Below are 26,544 nucleotides of genomic sequence, written 5' to 3'. Positions count from 1 at the left end.
CCCTCCAAACTGAGTGGAAGTGGGTAGGGAGAGGGTGTAGGGGGGGTTTGGAATTGGGCCGTCTTCAGTACCTACATCCGGCCTTGCCCCATCTTCTTCTTCTGTTGAGTTTTACAGTGGTTGGCATCATAAGTGTTGCATTGCCGCCATCTGCTGGACTGGACTGTCCCTTTCCCCATCTATTCCAGCATTCCCATGGCATGTGTGGAAAGGCTCAAGACAGAAATGTTCCTGAATATAGTGCATGTGTGAATAGTGAAAGGTTATCCCAGTAATTTACTAGGAACTCTCTTTAGTAAAGTGTCTGTCCACCATGAGCCTCCAGAACAGCTTCAGTGCTCTTTAGCACAGATCAACAAGTCTCCAGAACTCTGATCATGCTTCCTTTTTGTTAAGGTATGTCTCCAAGGAAACCATTTGAGTGTGACAGCGATTCAGCGGCAGACATCATGTTGCTGGTGGACGGCTCCTGGAGCATCGGACGCACCAACTTCAGACGGGTCAGAGACTTCTTGGAGGGCCTGATGACGCCCTTCCACATCGGGCCGCACCACATTCAGATCGGTGAGGATCAGAGTGTCTCTCTTCCCTCCTGTGGGTTGTATTCATGTCGACACAGTGCCACGTGGTGGACGTCTGCTGTCCCAGTCATGACTGTTTAAGAGCTATACCCTAATAATGACATGTATGATGTCTAATTATTGTTTTTCTTTGCAACAGTGATTATTATGACATTTATGTTGCTTAGCTACAGCGGAATTTATTAGCAAAGTATATAATCTCTGCTGATTGGTCCTCCTGTCGTGAGTTATTGGTGACCACAATTAGCCACTTACAGTATAATGGATTTACCTTTCCCGATGGCCTGTCCCAGTGTCTTGTTAAATGCCGTGTTTTTGTCCTAGGTCTGACCCAGTACAGCGGAGACCCCCGCACAGAGTGGCAGCTCAACAACTTCACTACTAAAGACCAGCTGTTGGAGGCAGTCAGGAATTTCAGATATAAGGGAGGAAACACATTTACAGGTAAACACACATCACCTTCGATACCGTTATACTGTTCATGTGTTTGAGCCCTAACATCTGGCTATACACCAATCAGCCATAACATTATGACCACCTGCCTAATATTGAGTAGGTCCCCCTTTTGCCGCCAAACAGCCCTGACCCGTCGAGGCATGGACTCCACTAGACCTCTGAAGGTTTGCTGTGGTATCTGGCACCAAGCTGTCAGCAGCAGATCCTTTAAGTCCTGTAAGTTGCGAGGTGGGGCCTCCATGGATCGGACTTGTTTGTCCAGCACATCCCACAGATGCTCGATTGGATTGAGATCTGGAGAATTTGGAGGCTAAGTCAACATCTCCAAACTCGTTACCATCCACATGATAAAAAAGAAAACGTGATTCATCAGACCAGGCCACCTTCTTCCATCGCTTCGTGGTACAGTTCTGATGCTCACATGCCCATTGTAGGCGCTTTTGGCGGTGGACACAGGTCAGCGTGGGCACCCTGACCGGTCTGCGGCTACGCAGCCCCATACGCAACAAACTGCGATGTGTTCTGACACCTTTCTATCGGAACCAACATGAACTTTTTCAGCAATTTGAGCTCCAGTAGCTCTTCTATTGGATCGGTCAACATGGGCCAGCCTTCGCTCCCCACGTGCATCAATGAGCCTCGGGTCTGACCCTGTCGCCGGTTCACCAGTTTTCCTTCCTTGGACCAGTTTTGGTAGATCCTGACCGCTTCAGACCGGGAACATCCCACAAGAGCTGCAGTTTTGGAGATGCTCTGACCCAGTCGTCTATCCATCACAATTTGGCCCTTGTCAAAGTCGCTCACATCCTTACGCTGGCCCATTTTTTCTGCTTCCAACACATCAACTTCAAGGACAAAATGTTCACTTGCTGTCTAATATATCCCACCCACTGCCAGGTGCCATTGTAACGAGATAATCAATGTCATTCACTTCACCTGTCAGTGGTCATAATGTTATGGCTGATCAGTGTATCTGCACATGATCCATACAATAGGTACACAGTAGAGTACATGTACCGTATGTCTGTCAGTGTGTAACCATCCGTCTCCCAGGCCAGGCGCTGCTCCATGTCATGGAGGAGAACATGAGGGACGAGGCAGGCGCCAGGTCGGGCACACCGTTTTTCCTGGTCTTGTTGACCGATGGCAAATCTCAGGATGACGCCATTGCTGCGGCAAACCGGCTGAAGAATGCTGGCGTGGAGATCATCGCTGTAGGTGAGGAGGTGTAGACACTTAATACATTTCTTAGCACCACGGGACTGCCAGCACTCTTGACTTATTCAGTTTATTCAGCTCACCGGTGTTTAACCAGTTACAGTCTGATGTGGTCACATGATCGCTATGTTATGGTCTCATAGGCGCTTAGAGGCATTTAGTTCTGTGGGTTGAACCATTTTATACCTTTGTATTATTCAGGTGTAAAGAATGCCGACGAGGCCGAGTTGAGACAGGTGGCATCGGAGCCGGTGGATCTGAACGTCTACAACGTCAACGACTTCCCTCTGCTCAGCAAACTGGTGTCACGACTGGTCCACATCCTGTGTGGGAGGATAGTGGACCGTGGCATCTCTAAACGTAACCTGTCTATCTGTCTAGCTATCTGCCTTTCTGTCTGTTCTAGCAACTCATCAGACACATGTACTTGAATGCATGGCAGGCATCGAGCTTTTCAAACAATGAATATCTTGTTGAGGTCTAATGTGCTGATTCCTTGTGTCTCCAGGCATGGAGCCTGGGCCCACAGCAGACCCAGCCCTCTCCTACCCCAGTCCTATTGACCTCCGCTTCTCTGAGCTGGGCTCCAGAGAAGTGAAGCTTCACTGGACAAATCCTGCTAAACTGGTCCAACAGTACCGAGTGGTCTACCACAGCGCCGAGGGTCAGAGTCCACAGGAGGTCAGAACGCAACCTTATTGATATATTACCACATTAGGTTTGAGACATAAGCACAGTTATATAAGCAATGTAAGGCCGTCACCAGGGACGATTCAAGCAGCCTCAACATTGTGTTTTACATCCTCCTCTAATTCTGGGAGAAATGTGCTTGATTGCAGTAGGAAAAAGCTGTTCTAGCTAAAAGTAAACATTTGTGTTACTTCTGAAACATTGTGTGGGATGGAAAAATTGTGTTTTCATATTAAAAGTAATACATATTTATGTCTACAGAGTATTATAATGTCGTGTTTGTGTGTGACTGTAAGTGATGCTTTGTCTCCAGGTGGTGTTGGCCGGCTCAGAGTCCACTGTGCTGCTGGAAGGCCTCTCCTCTCAGACTCTCTACCACGTGTCCATCTTCCCTGTGTATGAACACAGCGTCGGCCTGGCACTCAGAGGAACGGTCACCACATGTAAGACTGACCGCTTACTGCTAAATATTATATTAATCTAAGGAATCCATTTGTTTCTTCATCAGTTCGTCAGAGTGTCACATGTACTTGCAGAAACTTGAGATGATGCATCTCAGAGCTTTTTAAGGATAAGTCTGGTGATATTCCATTTTTGTTATTTTCAACAAAATCCCATGAAAAGAACAAAACCATCAATGAACTGATCCTACTAACTAAGTAACTGAGTCCCCAACAAATGCACCATTTCCTCTGAAAATGAAAGTATAATTCATGACCTGTTTTTAAAGATGTGCATCTTCAGTAGGAACACTTACAGACAGGATGGGATACACATAGTTGGTTTTGGTCTTTTCATGGGATTGGTTGATGATAACAACAATATAAAATATTACCAAACTCATCCTTTAACCTGTTTATCTTGTACAAATCCTAAACATTTGCCGGTTACAAATCATTATACTATATAGTGTGTTTTGGCTCTTGGTCAGACTCCGTAACCAACATCACTCTGGGCTCTGTTGACTAATGTCGGGCATTCATCATTATATTTCATATTTGAATTCTATCTCAAAACAGCATCACATTTTTATTTTCACTATAATACAATATTGGCTTTTAGTGTGTTTAGTTTTCCACTTTCTTTTGGCAGGGTTGTTACTATATATTTTTAGAAGAATGTGTTTTAGATGATAGGTGATCAGGGGAGGTGAGTAAAGATTAGAAAGCTTGTCTGTGACTCAGCAGGACACAGATTCGGTCCTTGTAACAGTGTGTATTGTGCCTTTGAATAGATTTGTATTTATTGTTTTACACAATATATTGATCAGAGCTTGACACTGAAGCCCTGCTTCCATCCGGCCCTCACTCACTGCGACTAAGTCAAATATCACCAATATTAGTTTCCCTATAAAACTCCTCCAACACCAAGAGAAACAATACATTTCACTCTGTTCTTAGCATTTCCAAAATTAGACCTAAGAAGGCCCAACAAGTACAGGTTAAAATAAGGAGGAATAGTAGCTTATAATGGAGTGCAATAACTGCTGATGGTGACTAAACTACCAGCAAACTGAATTCACAAGGCGTCCAAAGAGTCACCTTTAAATGACAAAATGTAGTCAACATGTTTACAGGCTTGTTTATAAAACCTTGTTTGTGTCTCTACTCTCCTCATCCTCTCCTCTGTCTCTTCCTGTCTCCCTCTCTCAGTGCCCCTGGCCATGCCGGCCCACCTGGAGGTGACTCCTTCCTCTTACAGCTCGCTGCGGGTGAGTTGGGATGCAGCGCCTGGTGCAACACAGTACATGATCCTGTACTCAGCCCTGAACCACGGAGAGCCTGATGACGCCAAGGAGGTGAGAACTGGACCTCTCTGTGTGTGTGTGTGTGTGTGTGGAGGAGAGTGAAAGGGGCACATATGGAGATTTATACATAGATTACACAAATGGAAATTTGTAATTAGTAGCCTGGATATGTAGCCTGGATATGTTATTGAGCATCACATAGAGGTGAAAACAAGAACACACCTGTATTTATACATTTATGATGAATCATCAATTCATATTAGATCATTTGTTAAATATTGTATGTACAAGGACAATCCGTTTGTCCAGTCTTTATCTGTTAAGGGTGACCACATCGTAAAACGCTTCAATAATCATGTGAAATGTAGATTAAAATGGGCTGTTAAATCATTAATGGCTTCTTACTTCTTTAATTCTGTTTCATGTCAGCGCTCCTCTCCTATTACTAATTGTGATTGTCATTTTACAGTAAGGATTGGTAGCAGACAATCCTAATATTAACAGACTGATAACTCCGCGTTTGCATTTTGTTTGTGTATTTCTGCAGGAGAAATTCAGTGCCGAGCAGACGGTGGTGGAGCTGGCAGGGTTACTGCCGGCAACAGACTACTCTGTCACCGTCTATGCTCTGTACGACGAGGATCCCAGCGACCCGGTCACTGCTGTCGCCACCACATGTAAGTATGTTCTCTATTATCAACATCTCCAGCACAGGAACTTCTCAATGGAACTGATCAAATAAATCGCTTCAGTCCACTGAGGAATCACTTGTGTTTCATCACCTTCATCTTCCTCATCCCTCCCTTATTATTTCACAGTTCCTCTCCCACCGCCGGTGAGTGTTCAGTTCCCGATGGTCACCCACAGTATGCTGAGGGTGAGTTGGGTGCCCGGAGCCGTGGACATCCCCGGCCACAGGATCATCTACAGCACCAACCACGGCAGTGACGTCAAGCAGGTAACTTCCCGATCTACAAGCCTTCTGTCTCCTAAACCATTCCCACAACTGAGATTACATCTTTATCTTCAAAGACAGACGTATAAAATACTAAATTATTTTAAGCATCTCTCATGTTGGCTTAAATGATTACCGTCAGGCTTCAGTAGTTTATGATATCATCCAGTCGGAGTACAGCAAATCACAAACATCCATAATAATTAGCTATATTTCTTTTTCACGCATCTCTTTTCAAACTGCTTTGTATAATAAGAATAATAAATAATAAAAGAGTATAAATGAAGAGGAAGCATGTATTACAGAGAACTAAATAAAAATGCATTTTGGATTCACTTTGAATAAATTAAATTACACAGACACAAATTTAGATTTAAAACATACATGCATCTATAAGGACCTTCTCACAAAGTGTGTCCGGTTTACGATTATGACAACTTAATTGTCCATTTGCTTTCGGTTTCACCATAAGACATGCAAACATACAGCATAACCATGCATTCACATTAAAACATGCCATGAAAAAACATACATACGACAATATATAGGCCTACATCAAATGCAAACAGGACGAAGTGCAAAACACAAAAAAGAGCCGACTCAGCAGTACACGTTCATGAAAAATACAACTCTCTATACACAAGTCTGCAATATACACAATATACACAATATACTAGTGGTCAGGAAATGAAGCTACTGTGCAAAGAACTACAGCAAAGTGTGAGGAGCCCCGCCCTGTGTAATCATAGGCTTAGCAGCATTTATTACCTTAACAGCACTCGGAACAAAGGACTTTTTGTAGATATTTCTATTTGCCATCCGTCATCTATAACGTCTCCCTGAGGGTAAGAGTTCACATTCAGGGTGCAGTGGGTGAGAAGGGTCATTAATAATTCTATTTTCTCTAGTTTTACATTCAACTTTTCATAGTTTTAAGTTAGTTAGAGTTAGAGTCAAATGGATTAAAGCTTTTTAAAGCTGTATTTTTTTAGAAGGAGGGGGACAGACAGAGAAACAAAGAGGACATGAGAGCAGTGAGACTCCATCCAGTCCGTGTGCAGACTGGAAAACCAAAAGCAGCTAAAAACTGCTGTAGAGCTGCAGAGTTTGCCTCTCAGTGGGTTCAGTACTACTGGCGATGGAGACATTAGTATTCAAATCTTCATGGCTTAATAGAGATCTGTACTCATTTGACGAAGATGGTGATTTCACATCAACACCTCGTCAAGGAAATAAAATAATTGAATGGATTCTGTCCTTTTGTTGTGTTTGCATGGAGCCTTTTTATTTCACTAATAATCTGAATAAGAGCTTTATTAGAATATAAATGCCTAATGTAAAAACTGTATGGTGGAAATGGCAGAAAAAGCTGTTGGTATGAAAATGAATGAACTGTGTGGCTGGTGTGATAATGTGTTATTGCTACACAAGCAACTGCAAGCACAGACAAATGACTGGTGCCAAAAAAACAATGAAAATGTGATCATAAGATATCACATATGCTCTTGTTGATAGACTGAAATCCAGCGAGTCACAGCGTGTTCGCGATTGTTCAGTTCCTCTGTGAAGTATAAACATGTCCTCTGTACTTCACCACAGAAGTGTCTCCTTGACACACAGCTCTGACACTCTAGTGAATGTTCAGCATACAGGAGAGGACACGTGTTATATAGTATTCTTCTTTTCTGACAGTGACACCTATTATGAATCTGTTCTTTCATTCAGTGGGTATAAATATACTTTAACATTATTTAACCTCCACTCCTTACATTGTGAAAGTCAGAAGTGTTATTGTTCCTGAAGGATAACACATGAATGCAACTTGACTGAGCAACCAACCCGTTAAAAGCTGTTCACCTGAGAAGACCCACCACCAGTAAACCAACGCTAGTCCCAAGTGCTGGAATATCTTTTTTATATTTAATAATAAGACTTATTACGTTTGAAGGGACAAAATGCCACCCTGTTACTGCAGCCATAATCTCTATAAACAGATATCTGCATGTGAGTGTAGAATCTGTAGCAACGGAACCAGGTTTTGGTACCGGAAACGGTCTGGTTTCTGTTTGTAGTCTGAGTAGTATTGAACAATCACGTCTGAGCAGGCTTTGGTTGAATGCAGGTAAACAGTCCGTGAGGAGGGTAAATGAGGCGGAACGCATCGGCTGAAATACAATCTCTGAACCCATCGCTGTCATCTGACGATGATTTAGCTTGTTATTGGTTTAAAATGAGCTTGTAAACTGGCTAATTGTGAAATAATTCGGTCATGCGCGTCGTCTCTCAATTCCAACTCCAGTCTCACGTCTCTAGTTGCTATTCGGACTGTAAACAGTGAGCAGTGCACAGAAGAGGAAGTCTTAGTTCAAAGATTGTTGCAGTCTCAGTCGGTGTCAGTCATTCATCATAATTAAATCTGTCTCCAGGTGGAGGTGACAGGACTGAACTCAGTGGTGGTGCAGAACCTCTCCTCTCTGTCTAGATATCTGGTTTCAGTCCAGTCTCACTACCCACAAGGCCTGTCTGCAGCACTCACCAGCAACGTCACCACACGTAAGACACACACACACACACACACACATACAGTCGTTTGTGCTGGAAGGCATCATCTTATATCTGCTTTGTCTTGTGTAACAGCACAGCAGAGAGAAGAAGAAACACTGGATTAAATGTGAATGAAAAGAATCAGGTCAAAGTCTCTGTATTTCCTTCTCTGCTAGTGAAGGTGCCGTCTCCATCAGACCTCAGGGTGACTAACTTCTCAGACAGTGACATCACGGTGCGCTGGGAGGCTGCAGCCGATGATGTCGTCTCGTACCTCATCAAGTGGATCTCCCTCAGTGGAGGAGACCTGAGACAGGTGGGGGTGGACTAAAGGATGGCTGGAGTGTATCATGTGTATAATGATTATTAATATACTGTATGCCCTGTCTGTTTGTTCTAGCTGAGGGTGAGTGGTGAGAGTGAGGGGGCCATCCTGGAGGGGGTGGAGGACGATAAAGAATACCAGATCTCTTTGTCTGCTCTTTATGGAGATGGAGCTCAGAGTGAAGCTGTGGCCATACGCTATAGCACCTGTGAGTCTCACACACACACACACACACACACACACACACACTAGTAAAATACTATGAGCAGCACTGGAGAGTCATTTCTGTCACTTAGTATGAACTTGCAATGTTGGTGTGTCTTTTCCTGAAAGAGAATCCTCCAGTGAACAGGGGAAGATGAATTGTACACGTCCAGGTTGTTTATAGAGTTTATAGAAAGAGAACTGGGTAGCAGCATTCACTGTATGATCATTGATAAAAGAAAGAGCACCATCTACAGAACACTCTAAGAGAAAATCCTGGTACTGAATACATTGTCCAGTCCTGTGTTGAGTACTGCAGTATACATATATATATACTGTATACTGCTTATATAAACTTCCACCTTGTCAGACCTTTGTTAAAGGGCGAGAAGTGTAAACGGTGGAGAGTTACAGTGGGTCCAGACTACGATAGAAATGCTCACATATTCATGCATGATGATCATGGTCATTGGTGCCCATGCCAGCACACGATGTGCGTGTACGTAGCGGCGTAGAACTTTATGAAACAATCCATTTAGCTGTTACAGACCGACCCACTGAGCCAATGTCATTGATTAATACCATGCTGTACCAGTCATGTGCTGCTGCGACCGAGAAAGTTGGTAACACCAGTAGAAAGGTTAGTCTAGAGCCCTGCTTGGAGCACTGCTTGTTTAACCCCTCCTGTGCTGCTTTGGCCTTATGTTTGGGGTCATTGTCCTGCTGCTCCTCGCAGTATCTCCCTGTGTTTGGCTCCAACTATTTTCCCTTCAATTCTATCAAGATGCCCATCAAGTGCTGGGTATCGTTTAAAGAAGGATGATACCAGTACCAATACCAGTACCCTTAAAGTGATACCATCTGAGTACTTCATTCAATACCCATCATGTGAATGGAAGTGTTCAGCTGCCTAAAATGTCACCACCACCGTATGTATTTTTATCAGACGGAAGGCGTGTAGTATAGCCATACTTTCCAAAGTTCTGTACCAACGTTCTGGCTGTTCAGCATGTCGAGATGGACGCTGAACAGCCAACTCCATCAAATACACGGCGCTGGACTTCACCAGACCACAGACTGTATGGGTTGTAGCTGCTGCAGTAGTGGGCCAATCACACGTCGCATTAGGTCGAAGAACACTTGTGGTGATTGACTGCGAGACTGGAGAAGTTTTGATACTACTTGGTACTGGGTTATTAGTACCGATACCCAGCCCTGGTATGATTCAGCTTCCATTTCCTCACTATAGACCTTTTCATTGCCAATCTGTTGGTAGGGCAACAGCTTTGGTCCAAGTTTACTTCATGTCAGCTTTTGCATTAACAACCATTGGAACAAGAAATATAAAGTGGCTCATTTAGTTTAAAAAGTTCTATAGATCCATATTATTTTGTGGCCTTTTCCTAATTTGTGCATTACTTAATCTCTAACTTCCGTCAAATGCTCTGTGGTCTTCATTTCCTTCAGATTCACAGTCTGACCAATGACATTTAAACCTCGGGGGGGTATTTTAATGTTTCACGGGTGGAGGCCAACTCTCTCCTCATTAGGGCAATATTTGTCATCTCTCATCAATAAACGTTTCCTCGTAGTGAGTCTAAATGTCTCTGCTTGTTGTATGTTGTCCCTGCAGTGTCTGGTGGAGGCCCATCCAGCATATCGGTCTCTGAGGAGACGGCGGTCAGCTTGATGGTCAGCTGGGTACCTCCCAATGCTCATGTCCTCCAGTACCGTGTGTCTTACACTGCACTGACTGCAGCTGAGTCCCAGGACAGCACTGTGAGTGGGCCATAGTCGTCACCTCTTCATCTCTGCCGGGCATAGATCATAAAGCTTCTCAGGGGTCAAGGGTCAGATTAGCTCTGTCGCTGTGTCGACACTTGGACAATTTTCTTTGAACGGTGGGTTTGTTGTCTACAGGTGTTGGTCCAAGGTGGTGAGAAGCGGGTGGTGCTGGAGTCATTACAGCCAGATACACGTTACAGCATCCTGGTCACCGCCGAGTACCGCAACAGAGAAGGAGGCAGCGGTTCAGCTCAGGGCAAAACCAGTGAGTCAAACTGAAAGAACACACACAGCTTTCTAAGCTTTTTAAAAACAGATTTAATGGTAACACACTGACAGGTTTATGTAGAAGAGTATCATATTTAAGGTAGGTAAAGGTAAATGAACTTCTAAAAGTATCACTTGTTCTGTTTCCTTCAGACAGGTCATCTATATATACATCATATGTGACAAATATAACAAAATATCTAGATTGCCTCAATACATATGTAAATGTGTTTAGTCAACTAAAATACAAACAAAAAGTGTGTTCATATTTAATTATTAATATTGATTATGCTACAGTCCATATGATGAAAACGTGCCACCAACTTTTTTTAAGAGGGCTCCAGAAGTGTGACTCCTAAGTCAGTCCAGGAGTAGAAGGCTGCATCACATGCAGAGGGCAAACACTCTCCAACAAAGAAAAGATATTTAGGAAAACGGTATGATGATAACGTAGTAACAGAGATACAAGGTCTGTCCCAATCCCAACGTATACATCAACAACAACAAGTTGAAATCATCCAGTTTATAACACGTTGGATTCAGCATGAATCCATTAAAATGGTGAAAGGTGCATTAACAGTTCTACTGGGTCTGGGCTGTAAAAGAGTTTTGGTAACAATAAATCAGAAAACATAGAAATGACAAATTAATTTTTACGTGTGTTCATAAAACCAGAAACTATTAATAGATGATGTTTATCAAGTATTAGATAATCATGTACAAACATTGTTTTGGGCCTAGCCTCCACAGATAGTTAGCACTTAAATGGTTGTTCTCCACCAGGTCAGTTTGCAGGTGTTGAGGAGGACTACTGTTTTAAAGTTGTATGAAGATAATACAGCCTGAAGTGACCATAGAGGTTTCATAGATACCGGCCCCGACTGGTCTGTATCAGCCTTCTGTATATACCTACCTCACTGTCTGTCTGTCTGTCTGTCCGTCTGTCTCTCCCTCCAGCCAGTCTGCGGGTCAGCAGTGTGAGTGTGGTCAGGTCAGACCACTCCAGTATCTGTGTGTCTTGGAGACCCGTGTCTGCTGTCGATGGATATCGTATCGTCATCCAGTCTGTCAAAGGTAACCTGTTGTAAAGTAACTGAGTGTGGTCACATGGACATGAGTAGATGATGCTTATCCTGGTTTTGATCATATTCAGGATATGATGTTCACATGCAACACATAGAAATCAGGTTATTCATATCCCTGTATGATAATCACTAGTATCCTGGTTACTGCAGTCTGTTTGTACAGGCCCTGGGCTTGAGGAAGGTGAGCTAATAACAAGCTAGATTGTGCTCAATGGACTAATTCCATTAGTTCCTAAAGGGCAAAACCTTTGGCCTTACTTTAGTAGGGGTCAAGCAGTGAGCCACGCTCACTTTTGCCTTGTTTATCCTCTGCTCCGATCACCATCACCTGTCTGCTCGCTCGCTCGACCACACACACACACACACACACACACACACACACACTACGTACTGAGCTATTCCTCAAAGCCCATTATAACACTGTCATCCACTTTGACCTGAGTCAGCCTCTCACTGTCACTATACCACCGCACAGGAGGATGAACATATGCAGCCTCTTTCATTACCACAAGACAAAACTCTGTTTCCTCTAGAAGTGAGATGCTCAATAACCGGGATGAAGTGTATACAGCATATTCAGCTTTCTTATAAACAGGATCAAGTAAATCAGGATATGGTGTTTACATGCTCAAACAAATAAACGGGATACTTCAAAAACCTGATCATAAACAGGATACATGTGTCCACACAGCATTGTATATTTCATACCGATACATGCTCTGCTTCATACTGTTCATACTGTATACTGTATATCTTAGTGTATTCATACACACTGTTGATACTGTTCATACTGCTCATACTAGTGTATTAGTACCCCTTTCTGTTTATCGTATTCTGTATCTCTGCACTGCTTCTTGCACTTCTGGTTAGAGTACCTGTAGTCTGCAATGACAGTAAAGTTGAATCTAACTCACATAAAGCTGTCTCAGAAACCACACTAACCACTGTTCATCTACCCATTGGTGTGTGTACTGTACAAGTCCTGTCTGTGTGTGCATTGTGTACAGACAAGCAGACAAAGGAAGAGACTGTGGATGAGTCCAGCAGCAGTCACTGTTTCACTGATCTGGAACCAGAGACTCTGTATCGCATCAGCGTGCACTCACTTCTGGGCTCAGCAGAGGGCGCCGCCGTCTCCATCCTCCATCCAACAGGTGTGACCTCATCACTGTCACACAGACACAGTATGTTAGGTGTTGAAGGCAGTTAGTTGGTAATCAATTATTTCTAGGATTTTTCTCTACTGAATGTAATCAAATCAGTCAGTAGTTATAGTATAGATTGATACAAACAGTTAATGATCCTTGAACATTCTTGTTGTTTGTTAAATGTGTTGTGATTGGATTTACTTTCCTTTTACAGCCACAGCTCCGGCCAGAATCCCCATCCATCCCCGGATGTACCCGATCCACAACGAAGGTGACTCACCATCATATCACACATCTGTTTCTCCGTAGAGATAAGTCTGATCAGCACTTGATTTATTTTAGTTATCTCCGTTCAAACTGAGCAGACTTGTTCAGTGAGGACTACATCAGTTTCTATATTTCTTTCATCCTCTCGACATTAACACAGTGAGAGAGTGAGTAACAATTGGTTTTGGTGATGTGGGTGAAATTAATTTCATATAGTCATGAGGACTGGCGTCATGCTTCATTTGTCAGTTTAAATGAAATTTGCTTGTTTTTAGACCCAACAGAATACCTTCTTATTATTACAGTATGATCCCACTGAAAGGTGATAAATAAGCAATAATACATTCCAGACTTGTGCATCAACAAGACAATCAGTTTCTCACTCCTTGTTGCTTTCTCCCCAGCTACATATTGTTCTTTCCTCCATCATATCATCTTCTTTGAGACGTAATCTTAAATGGTAAATTAGCTTTAGAGTACCTGGAGCCCATAGGGAAAAAACTGATGTTATCTCTGCCTTGTTCATAACGTTTCAACACGTCTCTGTTGTGTCCCAGTGTGCCCTGAAGTCACCATCAGAAACAGCATTGTTAAAGGTGAGAGCCTCACACGTAACTGTCAAACTAAAAGGTTAATTTTGAAGGATTGAAACATCAGATTTAGAACAATAAGAGACCGTCCCCATGTTGTCTCATTTTATTTCTGTCCTGTGGTTGTTGTCTCAGGGTTTGACATGATGGAAGCGTTTGGACTGACGAAGACAGCTCACTCGTCCGTGAACGGCGTGGCAGCCGAGCCCTTTGTCTTCAACATCGTCCCCACCTACACTCTGTTCAGAGACGTCCAGCTGACACAGAGCACCAAGTGAGACCGTCTCTTTTATTCTGTGCTTCTTCTCTGGTTTCTGATTGTGTTTATACACCAATAAGCATGAATGCAGCCTCACTGAGCCTTCAGTTGTGTCCAGCTGTGTTCAGGAGGTTTGTCATGCTTTGTGCATATAAAGTTAAATAAATATCCTTTATGGTTACATGACAACCTCCACATGTGGCGGGAGTAATCCAATCCCACTGAAGAGTTCATACTGTACACCAGATTCACCTGAGGAAGAATCTACAGAGGTTGCTTTAAAGAGAGGGAACACCCTCACTCAGACATTTATAATATGTTTATTACTGAAATAAGAGAATGGATTTAAAGGAGCAATAACACAGCTCTAAATGAATTGTCTGTGAAAGGCTTCCGGTACAGTTGTCTGATACGGTTCAGGCTCAGGCTGGATATGGGGCTGATAATCGGTGACTGTGTCGCTGTATGGGACAAATATTTGATCCTCTGGATGCAGAATAAAAAAAGAAAATGAAAAGAAAGGCCTTTAGCTAATGAAGAAAAATTTGACTAAGATGCAAAGAGTGTTTTTATGATTCATATTAAGGATTCTGTGTTGATGATCCTCCAGCACTCGTACAGCAGTAGAGACTTCACGTTGCTCTTGAAAGGCCTGCTCTTTGTCTTGAGGGTGTAGACCTTAAGACGTTTTCATATTAGGTACTATTGATTTGTACAATTCACTAATCAAACAATCTGGACTTTGGGGTCAAGTGGACTCTGATCCGAGCCCAGGTCCCTGATGTGAAAACGCCCTTAGACTTCCAGATGAGACGAAGTCGACTAAATGCTCTTCTGGCTTTGTTAATCCTGGCTTTGATGCCTTTCTTGGCTCCATCACTGTTGATAATGCTCCTAATATCGGTGAGGCACCGCTCCATCAACCATAACTGGACGTGTTGATGGTGTATGTGCACACGTGACCTGGGTTTTCTTGATGTCTGTTGGGCATACATCCTCCTGAGTCTGTCTGACTCTTGGATGAAAGAAGAGCCAGGTCCTCTAGGTGGGAGAAGGGGGTCCACTGGGTTTCCTGAGAACAGCCAGATGTTGTTTGACACATGATCCAGTCAAAGAGGATCAGAGACACGACTTCAGACCAGACCTCAGATCAGCTGACCGCATATTAAACAGCACACAAGTGCAATTTACTGACAAGATCTTCCAGCACACTCTGCCTCTCTCTGTCATTGTGCAGCAGCATGTTTACTGTATTTTTAAAAGAAAGAGAAACCTTATACGTCCCTCTCCCCTTCCAGGTTCATCCACCCTGCAGGTTTCTCTCCAGAACACACCATCAGCATCTCCTTCCGCGTGCTGCAGGAGACGCCTCGGGAGCCCTTCGCCCTCTGGCAGCTCACTGACAACGACTTCCAGCCCCAGATGGGAGTGGTGCTCGACCGTGAGTTACATCTCATAATCCCTTTAGTCTCCCGTTCTGACATCGATACTGGACCAGCTCTCATGACGAGTTCTGACCACTCTGAAGTCACATCTGAACATCTTCTTAGAGACCTGCCTGAGTATGGTTCATGGTTTTATTTAGAGCTGAAGAGATTAATCGATCAATAAATTAGTAATCAATAGAAAAAGACTCAGAGATTATTTTGATATTTATGGTTTACAGTGTTTTTCAAGCAACATTACCAGCCGTTGCCTATGATTCAAGCTCTTAGTCTGATGTACTGATAAGATTAATATCTTTTGGACTGTTGGTCAGACAAAACAAGGGATTTGGAGATCTTGGGCATTAGGAAATTTGGGTGAGCAATTGTAATTGCAACCGTAATTCTCAACTTTTATGGACCAAACAATGAGTTGAGAAAATAATCAACACTTTAATCAATAATGAAAGTAATCATTAGTTGAATCTAGTTTAATTTAAAGTAAATGTAACCTCAGATTTAGAAGAAACATAGCAAGTCATCTGTGAGCTTTTACAATGAAGTTTCAGTATCGTACAACAAGTTCGATCATTTCACTGTGATGAAACATGAAATGAGTTAATATGCATTTTAAACAGCCAAAAGAATAGATGAAAATTAATTAATCAATTAATTAATTATTTAGAGTTAGAAGTTGATCGCTGAGCATCTTCCCCCACAGCTACCACCAAGCATCTGGTCTACTTCAGTCTGGACTACAGGGGTGAAGTGCAGGAGCTGACCTTTGACCAGCGGGAGGTCCACAGACTGTTCTATGGCAGTTTTCACAAGGTGACATCATATACACATTCACTGTCATTTAGCAAAACAAGAAACATTGATGTCATGTTTTCAGGTTGAATGTCATTATTTCCATTGAGCTACGTTACGTCTCCAATAAAACAGAAATTTCATGTCATATCAATGACATGTAATAAAAGGAAAGAGGTGGTTTGAAATAGAATCCACATACAGTGGATGATCTCGGGTCTGTGTCTGACTTGTGTTCCCTCTGGGAGAATCAGGTGGTAAAGAAGGCAAAGAATATTATAAGCCAACCTCTTCATGTTCTGTCTCCTGAGTTCTCATTGATGCCTTCAGGCCGCCGTTATCAGGCACCTCTGAGGAGAACCACAGTAACCGTTACTCCAAATCTTTTATTCCTTCTACTATCAGGTTATTAAACTCAGACGGGAGTCATTTCATGTGAGATTTTTTACGACAGTTCCCTTGCATGACAAATCACGAAACAATGACTATTTATTATCTATTCGTTTTTTCTTTTTATCTATTTTATTGCTATATTTATTATATTTTATTAACTTATCTCCTGTCCTTTACCGACCTCTGTTTGTCAGTTTTACTGATCTGTGCTTGACATAACATTTTGGATGTTGTCTGTGTGTTTGTGATGGGGTAAGCTGGACATGAATTGTCCTTCTTGGGATCAATAAAGTTGTCTTAATCTGAATCTGAATCTGAATCTGAAAAAAAGGTCTTGGGGCTTAGTAAATCTGACTACCTGGTCTAATATGAATATATGTGATTGGCAGATTCACCTGTCTGTCAGCCAGGTGGGCGTGTCCCTGTCTGTGGACTGCCAGCGTGTGGGCGAGAGGCCTGCCCGCCCTCTGGGCAACCTACCGACCGACGGCTTTGAGATGCTGGGCAAACTGGTGAAGACCAGAGGGCCCAATAGTGGATCAGCACCGGTACTCTTTATTCTGTTTATCTGATTTTAATCCATCTGTCCTGTCGATAAATGACACACTCTGAAGATATATTATAAAACCCTGGTTGTGTCCCGTGTTCTTCATTGTGTCCAGTTCCAGCTGCAGTCCTTTGAGATCGTCTGTAACACCACGTGGGCTCTAGAGGACACATGCTGTGACCTGCCTGGACAGGTCAGTCTATGTTACCATTTATATCTACATTTAATCAGCTCTGTCTGGGTATAGGCATGTGTTGAGCTGAACCAACGTGTATTTATTTAATGTTTATTTGTACAGGGACAAGTCTCTAGCATAAACCACACACAAGATGTGCTGCACACACCACAGCATCTCTAGGTGGACTTTTAATGTACATTAAACACAACAACAAATACACAAGAGATCATACAAAACACAAACTCGACAAATTAATACGTACAAAACTCGACAAGAAACTACAGACAGAACAATACAAACTATGATATAATAAAACACCATAAAACAAGAAGCAGCAGATCATTCATGACTTCACGATTGATCCCCAAATGATCCCAGTCAGGATCCAGTTTAAAATGATCCCAGTCAGGATCCAGTTTAAAATGATCCCAGTCAGGATCCAGTTTAAATGATCCCAGTCAGGATCCAATTTGAGTTTAAAATGATGAGGATTTGGGTGAGGAGACCTTCCATCTCCTGTTGGATGCTCCATGTGTTACTGAGCCTGAAGCTCTGAGTGGAACCACAAAGGGAGCCTGGTTATGTAGGCATTTATAGATGAGTTTAAGATTTAATTCATTTAATAAAATGATCAAAACTTAACGTATTTAATATCTTAAGAACACAGCAACGGTGTGATCTTATCGGCTTCCTGTGCTGGACTGTAATCATCATAAGAGGCTTGGTTAAAAGATGTCAAAAGATCATAGAGAGCATGAAGTGGTCGGCAGTCTATAATAATAAGTCTAAATGTATGCAAATTTTCTTTTGCCACCCTGTTCATCATGTTAACGTGCTTCTCAAACGTTATGAAATATGGCCAAGATGTTCGATCACTGAGACCTGTTCAGTGCTTTGCTCAGTAATATCTAGATTTAAGTCGTTGTCTTCTCTTGAGGGCTGAGCTCTGGAAGAAGAGAAGTTAAGACATGAGTTCTCACACCATGCTGCTATGTCCTGTAAATGATGACATGAAGTACAATGAGCTGGTCTCCATTGTTCAGCTCTGTCTGAAATTCAACCGTCGATATTTTTAAACTAATTATATCTCTGAAAACTGTAACTCCTACCTAAGATATTAGCCTTTACCCTATAGTCCCTCTCACACAATCATCTCTTTTTCCCCAGTAGTTTCACAATCGTAAGAGATACTTTAAGAGAACTTATTACAGTACTCGATTCTGATTGGTCAATCACGGCATTCAACGTCTGTTATTTCTTTATAACAGACCGTTGCTATGGATGCAGTTTTGATTTCGGTCTCTGGTGAAACATTTCTGTGTCAAATTATTGATTTTTTAAGTAAGTAGCTGTGTAATAAGCAGGATAATGTACAGAGAGCCGGTCATTGTTGTGAAATAAACCCCTTCAGGATGATGCAAAACCCCGACGCCAAGAGGCGTCTTGCTCGCTGTTCATTATCCCTTACATAGTAAATGTACTTGCGGCTTCAAGAGCTGTCTTAATGTCTTTATTGCATGTGTGTGTGTGTGTGTCAGAGAGATGAGGAGAGCTGTCCCGCCCCGGCCTACACCTGTACCTGTTCCTCTGACGTCCCCGGAGCTTCTGGTTCCTCTGGACCAACCGTATGTCACCACGAGAGCTCAGTTAGACCCAGAATATTAATGTTTGATAACACAAGGACTTTAATTATTTTTCTTTTTCTCCAGGGAAAGCCAGGTCCTCGTGGTGAGAAAGGCGAGAAGGGAGAGCAAGGTGTCAAGGTGAGATGAAAATATTTCTTAGATTCAGAAAACTAGAGCATAGCATGGTATTTATTGGTCAGGGCTCTTTCTTCCTTAAATTTTAAATGTTTTGGTTAGAGGCATGCCTCCATATTGATGTCTTCAAGTCAGTTCTTCTGTGTTTTAGGGGGAGGTGGGTCCTCCAGGAAAGTCTGGATTAGAGGGAGGTCTTGGACCCCTGGGCAGCACAGGACCCCGAGGCATGGCGATGCAGGGTAAAGTGGTGGGTACCCTTCTTTGCTTTAAATACGTACTTGTGCATTGTGGTATTAAACATGGTACATATCTTACTAAAGACTTATGAATCTAGTACGTTGTATAAAATGTACTTGTTTTGTGTTTTCATATTTTCCCTTTTAGGGTCCACCTGGTGCAAGAGGGGAGAAGGGAGATCCTGGGCGACCAGGAGGCCAGGTGAGTCAGACCTGAAATACAGAAACACTTTTAATCTTCTTCCCCGGGTTGTTGTCAATGAAACCATTCATCTGCCTCTCATCTGCAGGGTTTACCAGGACCTCTAGGTCCAATAGGAGAACAGGGGGTTCCAGGCCCTCAGGTGAGCTGCTTGATCCCAGAACAGTAAATGACATCAGTTCTTCACACAGCTGAGCTGAAGCAGCAGAGAGCCTCTCTCCTTCTCATCTCTCTGCACTGTGGTTCACAGGGCATCAGGGGGCTTGAAGGGAACATCGGTGGACCCGGTCTCACTGGACCCAGGGTAAGACTGGATTTCATTTCAGAGTCACTATGTGTAGAATCTGAGCATTGCCGACTTTGGTGCCACCGTGACCAACAATATGTTAATGTCCATGACATCTACTGTGGATATGTGTTGTCCTCAGAGGATGAATCCTAATGTTTCTGGTGACCTTTTGTCTTGTGTCACCATCAGGGCACAATTTACTCCAAGACACACAAAATAATATCAAAATCTGATGGGCTGATAGACATTACATTTACTGAGAATGAACCCAGTCCATTGTGGACACATATTGAGCCTTCCTCTAGCACCCCCATCAGGCCAAAACCCAGCATTACTGAACCAAGTGTGTGTTCCCAAGATTTACAGATTTGGTCTGTAATAAACACGTTTGAAGAAATGTTACTGTAGTTCCACACAGCAATGAGCTTTAAAGTTAGCACCACTGCTGGTGAGGCTCTAAGAATGGATATATTGTTCATCACTTTAGTAATGACCATGGGTCTGACCTGTGTATTCTGACCCCAGTTGTTGTTGTTTTAATATCTCTGTGACCTGCAGTGTCTCCATGTAGCTGTACTGTGTGCATCACCACTGAATTCATTATTTCCTGCCTGACATACCCCAACACCACCGTAACGTTATATTGAACTTGAGTATTTAGTTCCTGCTGGAGAGGCTGTGTAAATGTTGTTCAAACACATCCACACAGGCGATATGGGATACTATACAAACTATCGTAGGAAAACATGAATGTTATTTTAACGTGTGGTGACTGAGAAATGTGGTGTTAACACAACAGGCCTAGGTCAGCATCCTGTGGAGACGGGGGGTGCTCAAGTGGTGGTCCTGGATATTTAGGTGACAAAGGGGAATTATTGTGTGCTTATTAGAGCCGATCAGGTCACACATGCTTTATATGTCAGTATGAAACGTCAGAGTGGTCCAAACCTAAAGGAGACTGTCAGTTTAATACAGGAATGGACAACTCCTCCTTCATTGTTTGTCTGCTGTTCCACATCCATCCATCTATTTGTATTTTACAGGGTTTCCAAGGAATGCCAGGACACCCAGGGCCTATAGGAGACAGGGGCTTCTCGGGACCTGTGGGACCTACGGTAAGACCAGAGAGAGACTGATAGTGTCATTAACCATGTCTGTCTTCACATGTGGTTATGTAGAATCCACAGTGACCAGGGGTCATATTACCAGACACTTCTAGTTCTTGGGAACTTCAACGAAAAGCTTTACACACACACTGAACACAAAATGTGATGCCTCGCTGAATATTGACAAGGATAACCACGTGTAAAAGATAAATGAGAGAACTGATGGCAGCACATGGAGGGGTGAGCTGAAGGAGTCGGGCTGACACAGGAGGGAGAGGGAGAGAATCTGGGTCAGTGTCAGGCGGCCTGGTTCGGTGAAGACGTTTCTACTCCAGTTCTTCAGTTCAGGGGGAAAAGTCATCCATGCGGGCTGCCAGAGCAGCATAAAAGAGAAGAAGAGATGACGAAGGTCTGTGTCGAAAGGGCGGCGTCCAGGGAGTCATGTTAGACCTCTTTTAACAGACGTTTCCATACTCAAATTTGGACATATCATGTGAGTCGTGCCAGATATATATTTAAGCGTGAACTGTTATTATTTATGCCATTACTGTAAATGACATCAAACATGTCTAGCACGCAACGTTATACTGACTGTTGTGATAAATATCATTTAAACTCCAAACCATAGTAAAATAAGCATGCACCTGCAGAGCTACAAATATGAATCTAGATGAATCTTTAACTCACGTTTCTGCCTGGACACGATGAAGATCTGACGTTCTCCATGTTTTCCATTTGTAAATAGTGTATAATTTTATTTGTCATCTCCATCCATACCATAACCTCCTGCAGTTAAACTCTACCATTCTGCCATAACATGGAATTTGAAATGCATGTTGTATTTTTTTTATTTCTGAAATTATTTTTAAAGTTTAATTCAGTTTGATTTGACTATTTTATGTGCAAAGATAAAATGATTCTGGTTCTGGTCCACAAATAAATAAGGATTTTTAAAATAACACTGTACATCACTACACATTGTAACCTGAACAATCTCTATCACATCATGTTGCTCATCACGGTGCTTTTAATTGATTTACATGGAAGTCTGTGAACTGGAACTGTAGAATAATTAATCAAAATGACAAGTCTGATGTGCACGTGAGCAGAGAGGTTAATATAACGGAACAAAAGTGCACTGAGCTCTCCACCTGCTCTGAGCAGGCGGCCTGCAGACTGCTCGGCACTCATGCCTGGCACCAGGATTGCCGTATGTTGCAGGATCTTCCATGACCATCTTCTGTGTCTCTCCTCCCACTGGGGCACACTGCAGGTCACCATGGATACCAGACCGGTGCAGTTGAGGAAAAAAAAACTCAGTGCACCCTCCAGGAAAATACTAGTTTGTTGGTTCAACACCGTGTTCCACACCGAGTGTTGACACCAGAATATGCCCGTTGAAGCCTCTGGTACTTGGTTTTATGCCAGAGGCCTGGAACCAAGGAGTGCTTTTAAAGCTGGACTCTTGATGGAAAAAGGATCACATTGTGTGTTATCAGATGTTGTCCTCTTTCACACACACACCAACGTCCTATGGGTCACTCTCGGTGTATGAGGAGAGTGGGAAGGGTGAAGAGGTTGGAGATGTTGTTAATCTTAATACTGGTGTATCTGTTGCTTCACAGGGTCTGCCAGGAGGTAAAGGGGAGCGAGGAGAGAAGGTAGGTTATATATATAATACTGACATCCTTCTAAAAGAGGTCTTCTCGTTGAAGTGGGTCACATTTGGCCACTGCTTATTACTGGATGTAAAAAAGTGAAATTTCATAATAATACGTTGGTTCTGGTTTTTGAATGTGCTGATGTTTAACAGGGGGAACCTCAGTCTATGGCCATGATCTACCAACTGGTCACACAGGCCTGTGAGCAACTAGTGCATAGTGAGTACTGCATATTATATACAGTATATATATATATATATATGATTAACTCACTCATCAGATGCAAACATCTTCTCCTGCTCGTACTTTATCCAGAGTGGTGTGTGTTTTTCAGAGGAGGTGTTGAAGCTTGACATGTTCATTAACGAGATAAGTCGTAAGCCAGCTCCTATTGAGGAGCCGGTGGGGCCCCCCGGGGAACCCGGTATACCAGGGCCCAAGGGCCCCCCAGGCTCCAGGGGCACCCAGGGGCGTGTCGGCTCGAGGGGGAGACTTGGCAGGGGTGGATATCCAGGAGAACAGGGTGAGACTCCGTCACACTGGATAGCTGATGTTTGTTTGTTGAAATGAAAATAATTCAACCAAATTCTCTCGTTTGTCAAGCAAACAGAAGTCTGAGCATTTATTAATGATGAATTTGCCACCTTTGTCTGATTTTTAGGGTCCATTGTGATATAATTATTACTATACGCATTTGACTCTCTTCCTTCTCTACAGGAAGGCGAGGTCTGCCAGGGGGGAAAGGTGATGGGGGGACCAATGTCGAGGGTCCCACGGGGGTCAAAGGATTTGCAGGTACCTCTCTATGAGTCATGTATCTCATATATCATATTTAAAATAGTACACAGCCCTGTACTAATGTGTGGTTATGATGCATGTGCATTGTGTGTTATGTGCATCTGCAGGTCCTCTAGGTGAGTCCAAGCTGGGAAGTCCAGGTGACAAAGGAGATGACGGTAAGCCAGGTCCCCCAGGGATCAGCGGACCACCTGGACAGCCAGGCGAGATTGGACCACCGGGAGTGTGTGACAGCAGTGGAGGCTGCCACAGAGCTCCCCAGCAAACAGGTTAGCTACCAGGAAAGAGACACACAGCCTGGTAATGTTAAGATATGATGATGATGATGATGATGATGATGATGATGATGATGATGATGATGATCCAGGTCTACCGGAGGCAAATCACACTGAGTCCCAGATTAATGAAGTCTTCTATGAAGAAACTGGAATGCATTATAGTTCTGTAACAGTAAAGAATTTCACAAGTCTTGTTATATCTCTATAAGGGTAAATTACTCAACATCTACCTAAGGCGTCCTTTTTCTATAACAAACCATTTAACTTTACATTTACTATCTCATTTTTCTACCTTACAGGCAGCCAATAGATTTATTTTTACCACTTTGGGGCAAAGCAACAAGCTGTAAATGCAACATTGACCTTATAAACTGTGTTACAAAGTTGAACATGTTAGCAAACCGTCGCTTAGTTACAAATCCATCAGACACAGAGCAACATTAGCATTCACTGGAGTGTATGTTTGTGTCCACTATTGACTCTGTTTTTGGTTCTGTCTGGCTCTTTAGCTGCTAAATGCTCCAGTGTGACCGTGGCCTTACGTGTTGACTCTTTTTGTGTGTGCTCTCTTCCCCCAGATGACCCGTATTATGGCTACCAGCCTTGAATGGATTTTAACAAGCAGGCAGCAACGGTTAGGTGACTGCCGTCTGTTTGAAAGGACTGTGGTTCCTTTGGAGCTGAATGCCAGACTGGGAGTGGAGCTAAAAAAAGCACCACTGAAGAGGTTTGGTGTGTTGAACTTGCCACTGACTGATGAAGAAGCTTCACAAGCTTCATCATGTGTGAGAAAAGGAAACAATACAGGAAGGACGTCTCTCGGTCCTCTTGTTACGATGTTCTCTGACATTAAAAACGTGTCTGAGAAATGAACTCTGGATGAGTAAGTAGGAAGCTTTCTGATATAGAGTAGATGAACAGATAGCATCATAAAGGATCATTGGGATCAGTCAAGTGCTGTTTTATACACCATATTCGCACTGAAACCTTCTATTATTATGTTTATGTATTCATGCACTGTATCAATGGCAGGTAGTTTAGCCGTCTGTGTTACATTTCTACATATTTCATTAGCCATTCTAACCTTAACTGCCTCAAGGATAATGAAAATGCATAATCCATGGTGTAAAAGCTTCTTTTTGTTCCATGGTATAAATGATACTGTGAGAATGTCTGTTGTCATGTGTATGATAATTTGTATATTGTTTATTATATTTACTGAACACAGTTATTCATGTATGATATTTTATACTGCAACTATTCATATTGAAAATTCATGTTTACATTTTCTGGTTTCAACGGGGTTTGGGTGATAATTACATGATGTGAGTGAGTGGGAGAGTGAGAGAGTGAGTGAGTCAGTGAATGAGAGAGTGAATGAGAGAGTGAGTGAGAGAGAGAGTGAGTGAGTGAGCGAGAGAGTGAGAGAGTGAGAGAGTGATGTTTTTATCTTGTTAATAAAATTCCATTAATATGTGTCTAATGAAGTGTTTCTTCCAAAATGCCTTGACCACACTGAGGGACAAGATAGTTCAGTGTAGTGAAATGATATTCCTGCAGGAGGACTATGACAGCAAGCTTGTCTTCTGCTAAAATGTCCAAGAGCTGCTGCTCTGAGACTAACTGTCCTCCAGCCTCCCTCTGGAGGACAGAGTAAATACATAAATACATAAATACATGAGCTAGCAGGAATCAATAACCACAATAATGTAATATAGTCCTTTGTCGGAACCTCGGTGAAGACAGAATTGTTTCCAGTGGTGTCTATTTTGAAGAGCACAATGGAAGTTCCAACGTTTCCAACCGGAAGCCAGCGGCTTCGTCAAGTTTCCGGTTTTGTCAGAAATGTTAATTTATTTTTCAAAATAATGGCAACCTTGTTTATTCACTGCCCTAAAATGAATGGAGCATATTTACTAAGATAACGTACAGTTCAAACAAAGTCAGCTGTAATGAGCTTGTGAGGACATCACTGAGCAACGGCCTAACTATTATGGAGGACCACAAGAGCCACGTAAATAGTTATAAAGCGTTTAATCATTTCATAACTAATTGTACAATAAAAATAAGCATTAATATATTTGTTTATAAAAGTATTTATTTAGCTATGAATAAATGGACTAAATTACAAAGTAATTCATTATTTGACATTTTAATGGGCAATAAAAGAAGAATTATAAAAATAAATTCAGTTCAAATTTTAAATAAAACACCATAAAACAGTCAATAAGTACATCATTTAAAAATAAATGTATGCCAATGAAAATTTGCAATGCAATGGCACATGGGAAAATAAGTTGCCTTTTTAAATGCCTGATTAAAACCTGTATTCTTGATTTAATTTGTGAATCCAGTCATTTATTTCTCTTTGTAAACTGTATTTTCAAATAGATTTTTAAATTCCATTATTTATTTCTGAATTCATTAATGTGCTTTTAAATGATGTACTGAATGACTGTTTTGTGGTGTTTTTGTAAATTATGTATTAATGGAATAATATTTCATTTGTAAATTATTTTTATAATTCTTCTTTTTATTGCCCATTAAAATGTCAAATAATTCATTACTTTATAATTTAATCCATTTATTCATAGTTCAATAAATAAATTTGCAAACAAGTTTAATATTGCCTATTTGTATTGTACAATTACAATTATAATTGCAATTGCAAATTTCCCCACTGTGGGACTAATAAAGGAATATCTTATCTTAAGGAATATCTTATCTTATTAATCAATTAA

The 26,544-nt window shown here is 42.2% G+C and overlaps 1 protein-coding gene across 1 annotated transcript in view; it reads left to right on the top strand.

The window, feature by feature from the left end:
• Positions 1 to 25,281, top strand: part of LOC119489427 (collagen alpha-1(XX) chain) — a 42,028-nt gene extending 16,747 nt beyond the window's left edge. Inside the window, exons 7-42 of the mRNA XM_037771826.1 lie at positions 397 to 564; positions 906 to 1,025; positions 2,091 to 2,255; positions 2,457 to 2,615; positions 2,764 to 2,936; positions 3,259 to 3,388; positions 4,598 to 4,743; positions 5,240 to 5,369; positions 5,511 to 5,650; positions 8,074 to 8,200; positions 8,368 to 8,507; positions 8,592 to 8,724; positions 10,354 to 10,499; positions 10,641 to 10,770; positions 11,730 to 11,846; positions 12,865 to 13,011; positions 13,220 to 13,276; positions 13,830 to 13,868; positions 13,998 to 14,136; positions 15,420 to 15,562; positions 16,267 to 16,376; positions 17,138 to 17,296; positions 17,411 to 17,488; positions 19,012 to 19,098; positions 19,183 to 19,236; positions 19,385 to 19,480; positions 19,618 to 19,671; positions 19,760 to 19,813; positions 19,922 to 19,975; positions 21,004 to 21,075; positions 22,692 to 22,727; positions 22,880 to 22,946; positions 23,062 to 23,250; positions 23,445 to 23,522; positions 23,633 to 23,794; positions 24,382 to 25,281. Coding sequence (XP_037627754.1) covers positions 397 to 564; positions 906 to 1,025; positions 2,091 to 2,255; positions 2,457 to 2,615; positions 2,764 to 2,936; positions 3,259 to 3,388; positions 4,598 to 4,743; positions 5,240 to 5,369; positions 5,511 to 5,650; positions 8,074 to 8,200; positions 8,368 to 8,507; positions 8,592 to 8,724; positions 10,354 to 10,499; positions 10,641 to 10,770; positions 11,730 to 11,846; positions 12,865 to 13,011; positions 13,220 to 13,276; positions 13,830 to 13,868; positions 13,998 to 14,136; positions 15,420 to 15,562; positions 16,267 to 16,376; positions 17,138 to 17,296; positions 17,411 to 17,488; positions 19,012 to 19,098; positions 19,183 to 19,236; positions 19,385 to 19,480; positions 19,618 to 19,671; positions 19,760 to 19,813; positions 19,922 to 19,975; positions 21,004 to 21,075; positions 22,692 to 22,727; positions 22,880 to 22,946; positions 23,062 to 23,250; positions 23,445 to 23,522; positions 23,633 to 23,794; positions 24,382 to 24,410 — 4,028 coding nt within the window. The 3' untranslated portion in view covers positions 24,411 to 25,281. The remainder of the gene's footprint in view (positions 1 to 396; positions 565 to 905; positions 1,026 to 2,090; positions 2,256 to 2,456; positions 2,616 to 2,763; positions 2,937 to 3,258; positions 3,389 to 4,597; positions 4,744 to 5,239; positions 5,370 to 5,510; positions 5,651 to 8,073; positions 8,201 to 8,367; positions 8,508 to 8,591; positions 8,725 to 10,353; positions 10,500 to 10,640; positions 10,771 to 11,729; positions 11,847 to 12,864; positions 13,012 to 13,219; positions 13,277 to 13,829; positions 13,869 to 13,997; positions 14,137 to 15,419; positions 15,563 to 16,266; positions 16,377 to 17,137; positions 17,297 to 17,410; positions 17,489 to 19,011; positions 19,099 to 19,182; positions 19,237 to 19,384; positions 19,481 to 19,617; positions 19,672 to 19,759; positions 19,814 to 19,921; positions 19,976 to 21,003; positions 21,076 to 22,691; positions 22,728 to 22,879; positions 22,947 to 23,061; positions 23,251 to 23,444; positions 23,523 to 23,632; positions 23,795 to 24,381) is intronic.
• Positions 25,282 to 26,544: the final 1,263 nt, after the last annotated feature.

This window comes from Sebastes umbrosus, chromosome 6 (assembly GCF_015220745.1).
Source record: "Sebastes umbrosus isolate fSebUmb1 chromosome 6, fSebUmb1.pri, whole genome shotgun sequence".
NCBI classification, from domain to species: domain Eukaryota; kingdom Metazoa; phylum Chordata; class Actinopteri; order Perciformes; family Sebastidae; genus Sebastes; species Sebastes umbrosus.
The sequence above is the reverse complement of the archived record's forward strand: the minus strand, read 5'-3'. Positions and strand labels throughout refer to the sequence as shown.